The 11,705-nt window shown below is 38.4% G+C and overlaps 1 protein-coding gene across 3 annotated transcripts in view; it reads left to right on the top strand.

The window, feature by feature from the left end:
* HIPK3 (homeodomain interacting protein kinase 3) overlaps positions 1-7,643 on the top strand; it is a 94,372-nt gene extending 86,729 nt beyond the window's left edge. For all 3 annotated transcript variants that reach the window (XM_058527191.1, XM_058527189.1, XM_058527190.1), the window contains 3 exons: positions 1,981-2,216; positions 2,512-2,639; positions 3,750-7,643. In XM_058527191.1, the coding sequence (XP_058383174.1) occupies positions 1,981-2,216; positions 2,512-2,639; positions 3,750-4,226 (841 nt within the window). In that variant the 3' untranslated portion in view covers positions 4,227-7,643. The remainder of the gene's footprint in view (positions 1-1,980; positions 2,217-2,511; positions 2,640-3,749) is intronic.
* The last annotated feature ends 4,062 nt before the right edge of the window (positions 7,644-11,705 follow it).

The following is an 11,705-nucleotide window of genomic DNA, read 5'->3' as shown; positions in this document are numbered from 1 at the left end:
TAACCAAAGCTCTGTGGAAGATATAAAGAAGTTTTCTTTTTTTTTTATTGATGTCTTAATAGTTTATAATGTGAAATTTTGGTTGTACATTTTTGTTTGTCAATCACCATATACATGTCTCCCTTCACCCCTTGTGCCCACTCCCCAACCCCTTTGCCTCTGGTAACCACAATACAGTTCTCTATGACCGTGTGTTGGTTTATATTCCACATATGAGTGAAATCATGCAGTGTTTGTCTGTCTCTTTCTGGCTTATTTCACTTAACATAATATCCTCCAGGTCCATCCATGTTGTTGCAAATGGGACAGTTTTGAGGCCGGCCTGGTGGTGTAAGCGGTTAAGTGCGCATGCTCTGCTGCGGTGGCCTGGGGTTCGCGGGGTCGGATCCTGGGCACGCACTGACACACTGCTTGGCAAGCCATGCTGTGGTGGCGTCCCATATAAAGTGGAGGAAGATGGGTACAGATGTTAGCCCAGGGCCAGTCTTTCTCAGCAAAAAAAAAAAAGAGGAGGATTGGCAGATGTTAGCACAGGGCTGATCTTCCTCACCAAAAAAAAATATATATATATTAAAAAAGGGGACAATTTTGTCTTTTTTATGGCTGAGTAGTATTCCATTGTATATATATACCACATTTTCTTGATCCAGTCATCAGTCGAGGGACAGTTGGGTTGCTTCCACTTCTTGGCTATAGTGAATAATGCTGCAATGAACATAGGGGTGCATAAGCCTCTTTGGATTCTTGATTAGAGGTTTGTTGGATAGATTCCCAGTAGTGGGATAGCTGGATCATAGGCTATTTCTATTTTTAATTTTTTGAGGAATCTCCATACCGTTTTCCATAGAGGCTGCACCAGTTTGCATTCCCAGCAGCTGTATATGAGGGTTCCTATTTCTCCACAACTTCTCCAACATTTGTTGTTCTTTGTCTTGGTGATTATAGCCATTCTAACGGGCGTGAGGTGGTATCTTAGTGTTGTTTTGATTTGCATTTCCCTGATGATTAGTGATGTTGAACATCTTTTCATGTGCCTATTGGCCATCTGTATATCTTCTTTGGAGAATTGTCTGTTTATTTCCTCTGCCCATTTTTTGATCGGGTTGTTTGTTTTTTTGTTGTTCAGTTGTGTGAGTTCTTTCAATATTAGGGAGATTAACCGTCTGTCAGATACATGTTTTGCAAATATTTTCTCCCAGCTGGTGGGTTGTCTATTCATTTTGATCCTGGTTTCGTTTATCTTGTAGAAGCTCTTTAATCTGATGAAGTCCCACTTGTTTATTTGTTCTTTAGTTTCCCTAGTCTGACTAGGCATGGCATCTGAAAAGATTCCTGATATAAAGAAGTTTTAACACATCTTCTTCTTATAAATTCCTTATAATGTGGTTTGGAAGTTGATATATACATACATATACATAAATATACACATACATATAAAAATATGCATATATAAATGTATGGATAAGAGATGTAACTAAAAATATACATATAAAAAGAGATGCTTCAAATTGTTAAGTATGAAATGAATGGTTGAAACAGACAAGAAATGCTGTAGAAATCCCAAGGAGAGAGAGATTGTCAGGGCAGAATCTAGTCTGAAATATCCAAGTCACATGCTTATGTACATTCCATTTAAATTATGAACAGTGCTTCTTTTGGAGTGTCTTGATGGAGTTTTCTGGGATTTATAAATTGGAATTTTATGAACTGCTGCTAAGGATCAAGTGGGAAGGTGAAGGAGAGAAAATTATGTGCCATAAGGATGTTTCTGAACAGGACAGAATTAGGGTTAGCAGTCTGAATAGAGAATTGTGAGAGTCTAGAAAAATCTATGAAAAAATGTTATTGGATAAGGAAGAAGTTGTAATTAGATATGAAATAACTGAACAAGATGCTCATCAATTTACTGGAGCCTGGATATTATTTAACTTTAGATTTAATATTGAAAAACATATTATTCATAAAAATACTTTCTTGTAGTATGTCAGATGAAGAGCAGGAAAGTGGCTGTGATGCTGTGGATGGCTCTCCAACATCAGACTCTTCGGGACGCGACAGTCCATTTGCAGAGAGTAGTTTTGTGGAGGACACGCATCAAAACACAGAACTGGTAACCTCTGCCAACACGGAAACCAAACCAGCTGTCTGTACTGTTGTGGTGCCACCAATGGGACTAGAAAATGGATTAAAGGCCGATGAGCATATAGCAAACACAGGTAAACTGAGTCCTCCCTATTTCCCTGATTGTCCCTTGAAATGTCTTAATTTGGGAACATCAGAGAACAGCATTGCCAAAAGTCGTCTCTGAATTTCCAACTTGACCCTACCAAATCTGTTGTACAAAAGAAATCTCTTCTGATATCATGCTGTGCTTAGAAACCATGAGATCTCTTTTCTTTTCATTTAATTTTAAGATTCTCAAATCACTGTTGTGTAAAATATCTAAAGACCTTCCTGATTTTTATATGAGAAGGAAAAAGATCAACTCTCTTATATTTTGTTTGTTGCCAGATTCTATATGCCAGCCATTAACAAAAGGACGATCTGCTCCTGGAAGATTAAAGCAGCCTTCCACAGTGGGTAATCGTCAGCAAAAACTAACATCAGCATTCCAGCAGCAGCCTTTGAATTTCAGTCAGGTATGTTTGTGAATTCATCACAGTCTTTGGGATTCAAATTCAGCAGTTTTTCACTTGGGGAAAAACAGATTCTGAAACTATGCAGTCTTAATAAATGTATCCCTTTTCATTTTCCCAAGTGACTAAAGAGTAATCAGCCTAATAATAGGATAAGTAAGCAGATTATCCCTAGAACTTGAATTCTTCAGAAAGGTTAGGCTCTTAAATAATTTTTTAGTGTGTGTGTTGTCTTAGGTCCTTTAAATCAGAATGCACGCTAATGGACTGACAGCTGCCTTTGTTAGGTGTTAGCAGTGATGATGGTGAGAGAGACTTGACTGAGTACTTTCCATCTATTCAGCACTGGGCTTGGCAGTTGTGTTTCACTTGGGGAAAGAAAAGATCACAGGTATTGGAGTCAGACCTGCCTTCAAATCTTTGTTTTGCCAAATACTATGTATATTACCCTGGCCAGGTCTCTTCAACAAATCTGGACCATAGTTAGTGGGAGTAATAGCTGTTATTGTGGGGTTGTTTTAGAATTAAATAACTAAAATGTTAGCCTTACATATGATAAGTGCTCCACAAATGGTAGCTGTTAGTAGTGGTGGGGATAAGGGTATTGGCAGCCATTGTGGCAATGTTAGTATTATACTGATATGTAGTCATAAATACTAAAATGTTAATAGTAATTTATAGGGGCCGGCCCGGTGGCGCAAGAGGTTAAGTGCTGGCGCTCTGCTTCGGCAGCCCGGGGTTCGCCGGTTCGGATCCCGGGCGCGCACGGATGCACCGCTTGGCAAGCCATGCTGTGGCGGCGTCCTGTATAAAGTGGAGGAACATGGGCACGGATGTTAGCTCAGGGCCAGTCTTCCTCAGCAAAAAAAGAGGAGGATTGGCAGATGTTAGCACAGGGCTGATCTTCCTCATAAAATAAAATATAAATTAAATATAAAAAAAGGGTAATTTATATAAAATTCTTATTTTTCTCTTCTCTATACTTAGTATATGCTAAGATCTAAGAGATCCTCTATGGGTTATCAGTCACAGAATATATTGTCATTTCCCTTTCTTCCTTTCTTTTTAACTTACAAAATATATGTTCAGTCTTTTTTTTTTGTTTTTGGATAGGTTCACCACTTCGGGTCTGGGCATCAAGAGTGGAATGGAAACTTCGGACTGCGAAGACAGCAAGCTTATATCCCTACTAGTGTTACCAGTAATCCGTTCACTCTTTCTCATGGAAGTCCCAATCACACAACTGTGCATGCCCATCTGGCTGGAAATACGCACCTTGGAGGACCGCCTACTCTACTTCCATACCCATCATCAGCTACCCTCAGTAGTGCTGCACCAGTGGCCCACCTCTTAGCCTCTCCGTGTACCTCAAGACCTGTGTTACAACATCCAACTTATAATATCTCCCATCCCAGTGGCATAGTTCATCAAGTCCCAGTGGGCATAAATCCCCGTCTGTTACCGTCCCCAACCATTCATCAGACTCAGTACAAACCAATCTTCCCACCACATTCTTACATTGCAGCATCGCCCGCATATGCTGGATTTCCATTGAGTCCAACAAAACTCAGCCAGTATCCATATATGTGAAAACTCAAAAAGAGTATGTTGAGGAAGCTCAATGATATAAACATTTGATTAAAAATAAAAACATGGTATTTAATATTAGCCATGGCACAAGAAAATTATTTTTGAATCATGTAGACTTGGGTGCAATTTAAACAACTTTGAGCTTTAAAAAAATCTCACTTTTAATGTGTTTTGCACATTTGGTATAACTTGTCTTTGGTCATGTTATCTTCTTATGTAGTAACTCTAGACAGGTGACTTATGGGAGCAGAAATCCAGTTTTGCTCCTGCTATTTTTTATAAAATTGCCTTCTAACTAGTGCAAGACACGTCCGTATTTGGGAAGCCATTCTGTGTACAGACTTAGAGCAACAGATGCACATGTGTCAGAATTACAGCATACAAGTGGATTGTATTATCTGTGTCTTAGTGTGTAAATGTTGGGTCACTTACCTAAGAAATTGAGCTATTGTTCTTTACATTTGCATGTGTCTTTGCATGGGCAAAACGTTGCCTAGACTTTGCTCTTAAATGTTGTCCTAATAATCTCAGCTACATTGTAAACCGTTCCCACACATAGTGCCTTAAATATTTGAGGTTGTTAATGTTCTTACCTATCTATAAATGCGGAGGACTGCAGCACTTCAGTTCAGACCTGCTCTGGGTTTTTCTTTGGTAGAGTAGTGTTAATGTTTGATTCTGTGTGGTAAGGATTTCAGGTTGTGGCTGTTTTTCTCTTTATTAAGAGGGCAGCGGGTTTGCTGCAGCTGAATTCTGCTGTCTGATTTTTCAAATGATATAGCTTCAAGAAAAGCAGTTAGTAGTGCTTACGAAAAATTGATTCAGTGTCTAATGGGTAGTTGATATCTGTCACCACACAGCATTTTATATACTATTCAGTGAAACTGCAATACAATCTGCTTTTATTTGGGGAGTGTTTGCTGTATAATTGGGTTTAATAAGATGTTTAGAGGTGCAGTGGGCATGACTTTGAGTAGATAATGAAAGAAAACGCGAAATACTCATTGACTCATGATGTGGCTTTGTCTTAGCTTGGGAAGCCAGGCAGTATTTCATAAATAGCGGCAGAATATTTACTATTGAAGCTTGAAAAGATGTGCGTTATTTGTGTGCAATTTTTCATTTATGCATGTGAGAGGGTTTTTTTAAGTATTTTTACATTGTAGTACTTGTTTTGCTTGTTGGTGGTATTTGCTTATTTAATACATTCCGTCAGGGACAGAAATTACATGCTTGTTTTCCTAGGAAGTGTGTCTTGGGGTTTTCCTTTCTTATTCTTTCTTTTTTTTTGGTGGTGGTGGTGATGTTTAAATGAAGTTGCTTTTACAGCACCAAAGACTTAATCATCCATTTCCTATATAAAAGGTAGCTACTTTTTGCATAGACCTCAAGTATATTGTAGTGTAGAGTGGAATTTAAGGAAAGGTGTTAAACTGGCTGTGTTTTAGCTTCTGGGCGAGTAATACATTGTATCATTTATCTTGAATGTATCATAGATAAGCTGCTATATAAGATTGCCACTTCAGATAGCTGTGAAATTAGGTGATTAGTTGTTATTTAGCTTTCTAATTTCTGTATGTGTCTAATTACATGAACTAGAAGTTGGGGTTTTGATTTTTTTACTTTGCTCTTCTGTTTGGAGTGTCATTGTAACTACTGTATTGTAAATGGTGGAAAATAACTGCATATGTTATTTTGGGGTGTGTTATTTGCATCAGTATTTTATCTCTATTAATGTTTGTGCTCATCACTGCATATAAAAAAACTTGGATGTATCAATGTAACTTAATTTTTTATTTTCATATTGGCATTGTAGCTTGAGAAAGCTGTATCTTGCAGGCTTGACTTAACTTTTTTTCCTTAAAAATCTGGATTATAATCTTACAGCATTTACTGGAATAAGCAGTACAGAGAGCATTTGAGGGTAAAACTCGCCAAATGTTTGGGATTGACAGCATTTCTTTGACAGATTTGCATACCACTAGTTCAGCTCTAGGACAGCATTGATGATAAGCTAATAACGGATAAACTTTTCTTTACTCCATTAACACAAGCAGTGTTTTATTTAATAATCATCAATGAAATACATGTGCCTGAGATCGATTTTAAAAATTACAGTATTAGGTGATAAAAACCAGCAGTACATTTCTAGTCACACTGAAAATGAAGGACTTAATTTTCCCCACAAGTTTCAGTGTTTTTAGTAATCAATTCTATGCATTTTATATAAATAGAAATATATATATATTACACATGAAAAAGGAGTAGCCTAAGATTAATTTAAAAGATTATTTACAGAGCAAATTTATGGAGTCACTATTTAAGTCAACTTGCTGCCCTCCATAGCCTTCTAATTTTATTGATATGATCCAGCAGATGACGGTATCTCGTCACTTCTTGGAAAAGAGTTAACGCTGGCAGCCGCTGTTTCAGAAACACCGCGTGCAGAGGGTCGATTGATGTTCGTACGACGACAGGTGCAAAACTGGCGCGGTTTTCCTTCTGTTCACGGCCTTGTGTCCTCCCCCGATGTGTCGTCTTTTTGTATTTCAGCTCGAAGATGGAGATGGTCTTGTTAAATTGACAGTAATTGGTAAAGTTCAATGTTTTCATAATAATATTATTTGATAAAGGCGTACCCCAGTTAAGTACACTGCTCTTAACTCATTCTAATCATGGGCTTTTTATGTGTTTAAAAATAATAAATTTCAAAATCCTGCTAAAGTCTAAATTTAGCATATTGACAGAAGAATCTGGATTTATACCCCCTTTAAAACCATTTTTACCAGTTTTCTTTGGTTTTAATGCTTTCTTAAATAAAACACTGCATGACTTCCAAGTTGCATATTTGCATACTATTTTAATTTGCAAATTATTTTTTTAATCAAATATCCTGATATTTAGTTTTCTTTTTTTTCAGGGTGTTTAACTAAATATGTTACTATAGTAGCAAAACCTTTTCATTTTTAAAATGTCTACTACTAATATTGAACTTGGTTTGTGTTAAGTAAAAGTTAAATCATACACTGCAAGGTGTAGGGAGATTTGTTTTAATGAATCCAATGATAGAGATTTGATGGCTGTTTGAACTGTTAACTGTTAACAATTTTAGACTTGTGGCTTTCTTTCTTTGGTTTGTTTTTGCTTTTCCTTCTATGCTACACTAGTTTGCCATGTAGCAGTTGCACTGTGCAATATTACAATAAGGACTGGGAAAATTTTTATGGATGTAATGTCTATTACAGTTTGCGATAGTATTTCTCTCTAGTTCTCAGTGATTTAAATGTGACCAAGCCTTCTGTACTTTGTCACAAAAAGCGGGTTTTCCAGGTGACTATTTTGGTGAGTGTCAAAATAAGAATTTATGGTGTATTACTGTCGATTCACTTTGAATTAAAATATATATATTGCAGCAAACAGCTTGTTGAGTTTTTTCCACTCCAGTCCTGCCTACAGAGTAGGGAGGGAAAGGGTAGTAGTGTTGAGTCCCTAACTTACGTCGTCTCATTTAACTCTCAGAGCCACCTGTGAGACAGGTATCATCATCATCCTTACATAAATGAGGAAGTAAGCTCAAAATATCTAGGTAAGTTGCCCAGGGTCACAGTGCTAATGAGTGTGAATCTGAGCTATGCACCAGGCTCTCTGACCGTAACTGACCTACTTCCACCAGCTCTTTTTAAACTGAGGTCTGAGGCGGTGAGCCAGAAGCCCTGTAGCCACGGGAGAACCGTGGTCCGTTTCCCTCTAATATTGTTTTCTTGAATCTTTTTGAGGTAAATATTTCTGTTCAGTATGCATGCATGAAGAATAGGGAATTCACATGAATTTTTGAGAAATAAAACATGAGACTTTGAAAGAATGTGGTTGTTACAGGCTAATTTAGGTTAAGTCCTCAAATACTACTTCGAACTCCAAGGATCTCGCTTTAGAGGAACATCAGTAGGAGCGTTTTTGGGGAGCACTCCACCAGAACTCTCCACCAGGAGAACGTGTGTCCTCGGGGAACTTAAGTTCCTCAGGGAACTTGTGGTTGAAGTATAACACGCACTCCGGCTTCTGGCTTCTCTGGGTCAGCGTTTTATTTGTAAGCTGCGTCCATGTTGTGTGTGGTTCTGGTTCATTTATCCTCGTTGCTGTATAGTATTGCTTTATATGCTTATATAACAATTGATCTATTTTGTTGAAGGACCCTTGAGTTTCCACTGTTTGGCTGTTGTGAATAGAGCTGCTATGAATGTTGTTGTTCATATCTTTTTTGGTGAACACATGTATACATTTCCTTTGGGTGTATGTGCAGGTGTGGAATTGCTGGGTTACAGGTTTCACGCGTTTCACGTTATTAGATACTGCCAACAGTATTCCAAGGTGGTTACATTAATTTACACTCGCCAGCAGTGTACAAGAGTCCAGTTCCTTTATATCCTCCCATGTTGTATTTGTTGTTTCTTTCATTTTAGTCATTCTTGTGGGTATGAGTTGTTCAAAATAATGTGAACGTTTTCATTTAGCCCAAAGCACTGATTCTACATATAGATGAAATCCAGATTTTGCAGTTTACTTGAAAGTAAATTGGCCTCTTGAGAATACTAAAAAGTATTCAGCTATTTAAACAGATCTAGAAATATAAATTTTTTTTTTCTAAAGAGATGAAAAAAGCCTTTGAGCAACACATACAAACCGTTCAGCTAGTACCTAGCACAGTGCGTGGCACATAGTAGGCATGTCACGAGTCCTTTAGTAATGTTATGGCGCATCTGTCACATTCCAAGCACTGTGTGCTGGGCATATATCAGTGGACAAAGCAGAAGGCTCTTTTGCTCTTAAGGAGCTTTCCTTTTTCTGGGAGGGAAAGATTTAAACAAGTTCAGTTAGGGTAAGTAGAATAAAGAAAATAGAGTATCCTGATGAAGGGACTGGAGGGGGCACGTCGGGGAATGCCTGACAGTGAGAAGGTGACATTGGAGTTCTGACAAGGAGAACACTAGTCAGCCACGCAGGGGAAGAGGATCTGGCAGAGGCAGCAGCAGTGTAAAGGCCCTGGGTCAGGAATGTGCTTCTGATACGGGCAGAACAGGAAAGTGGCCTTGGAGGCAGAGAAGTGTGGAGTGGGGGCAGGAGCTAGGAGGTGTAACTAGAGGGACGGGCATGCAGGCCTGTTGCCAGAGAAAGGAGTTGAGAGTTAATTCCATGTGTCATAGGACCCATGGGAGGATTTCAAGCAGGCAAACAAGATGATCCGGCTGTCATGGAAAAGGGTTGCAGGCCCAGGGCGGGAGCTGGCTGACCAGATAGGAGGGTGTTGAAGATGAGAGACAGCGGGTGCCAGTCCCTTCGTCAAGACGTTTGTGTGGCAGATATTTCCTCCCGGTTTGTGACTTGTCGTTTCATTTTCTTTACAGGGTGTTTGGAAGAGCAAGTTTTGAATTTTGATGAAGTCTAATTTATTAATATTTTCCTTTATGGTTTGTGCTTTTGTGTCCTGAGAAATTTTTGCCTACCCCAAAGTTGTGAAGACTTTCTTTGTTCTCTGCTAGGAGATTTATGGTTTTAGCTTTTGTTAGGTCTGTGGTCCATTTCATGTTAATTTTTGTGTCAACTTTTAATTTTAATGGCATTATTTTATCTTACTGAAAACTTATACTTTTCCATAATTAGAAATATGGTTATTTGAAATAGAAAAATAAGATGTTAACGTTTCATATTTTTCCCTCATAAAAATAATACATGATTACAATATACTTGGGAAATACAGAAAAACAGCTTTTTAAAAACTCATAAAAATGTAAGTGTTCAGATAGTTAAATGTAAGCTATTTTAGATCCTGATATTTTCTACTTCAGTTTATAACATGGGCATTGTGGGTGTTTTTCAAACTTCAGAAACATTTTGAATGCCAAAATGTGAAATTTAGAGGTAATCAGCTTTCTTATCATTGTGTGTTTCCTAACTGACTATGGAGGACCCAGAGAACTCACTTTTTTTCCTTACCACATTGAATTTTTATACTTACTTTAAACTAATTTTTTATTTAAAATACAAATAGAAAGACAACTAGTACAATGAATACAAATATAACCTTCACGTAGACTCGCCACTTGACATTTGCCATGTTAACATTATCTCTCTGTATTTATATGTAATTTTTTAATTGAACCATTTGTAAATAATCATGACACTTGGCCCCTAAATACTTAAGCATCCATCTGTAAGAATAATTACATTGTTCCACTAACCACCAAATCTTATAACACCTAGCAAAATTAACAATTCTATAACATCTAATTTCCAGTCCTTGTTGGAGTTTCCCCAGTTGTTTCAGGAATCTTTTATAGCTCTCCCCACCCCCAGGAGCCAATCAAGATTCACCCATTTGGTTATGTGTCTCTTTTGACGATTTTTAATTCATAACAGTCCTCTCTATCTTTTATATGTATATATATAAAATAACATTTTTGAAGAGTTCAGCCTAGAATATCCTACGTTCTGAATTTGTGTCTTCATACCAACTGATTCCTCTCTCCCTATTTTCTGTAAAGTACAGGGGGGCCTGATGGCTTGATTAGAGTCAAAATTGGTTCATTTTCAAGAATTACAGGAGCAGTTGAGTCCTTATTGCTTCATGTCAAGAGGCACAGAATGTTGGGTTGTCCATTGTCAGTGATGACACGGGGATGAAGGGTGACCAGCACATCTCTCCCTGTCGCCTGTGGGTGGTGCTGTGGCGGTGTTAGGAACATTTCACTCAGGGGCATTGCGTCCATGATGATTGTTGTCTGAATCAATTATTATATTTGGGGTTGCAAAACGGTGATTTTCAGTTCTTTCATTCCTTCTCGATTCATTACCTCGCATCTTTCCATAAAGAAAGACTTTCTCCTTGTGCTCCCTCACATTCTCTCTCACCGTTATGGATTTATGGATCTTGCTTTATTCACTAAGTTAAAATTACTAATTATCTTCAAGACTCATGAATCCTTTGACATCACCACATTAGTCTCTGAATGTTTCCTTGTTTTCTGGCCCAAGAAGGTGTCTTAGGCTCACTTTGTATTTTTCCTGTTGCAGATCAGGAATTGGCTGTTTCTCCAAAGAGCCCAGGTTTCAAAGGACTCAGTTTGAGTAGTGTTTATGTCCGATACAAAGGTCCTTCCTTTCTCTTTGTAGGGCTGTCCAGCTATGTTCTCAGGAGTGTTTTTGACCAAGATCAGCTCTGCTCTGCTCTCAGCTTAGCTTCAGTCCCGCATCCCCATCACTACAGCTCGTATCTGACTCGTTTCGGCAGAGATGTCGTCTGCCGGCGGCGACTGCCCCCCTCCTTTCACTGTCGTGGCTGTTACTGACCTTGGCTCCCTCGCAGCCTCGCACATTGATTGCAGATGGACACAGGTGAGTGACCATTCAGAGGGCATGCGTGGACAAAGAAGTCACCTAATAAATGCCTTGTGTACTGCTGCTGGTTCGCCAACATATAGCACT

This window comes from Diceros bicornis, chromosome 31 (genome assembly GCF_020826845.1).
Source record: "Diceros bicornis minor isolate mBicDic1 chromosome 31, mDicBic1.mat.cur, whole genome shotgun sequence".
NCBI classification, from domain to species: domain Eukaryota; kingdom Metazoa; phylum Chordata; class Mammalia; order Perissodactyla; family Rhinocerotidae; genus Diceros; species Diceros bicornis.
Note: the sequence above shows the minus strand (reverse complement) of the source record. Positions and strands in the feature narration are given on the sequence as shown.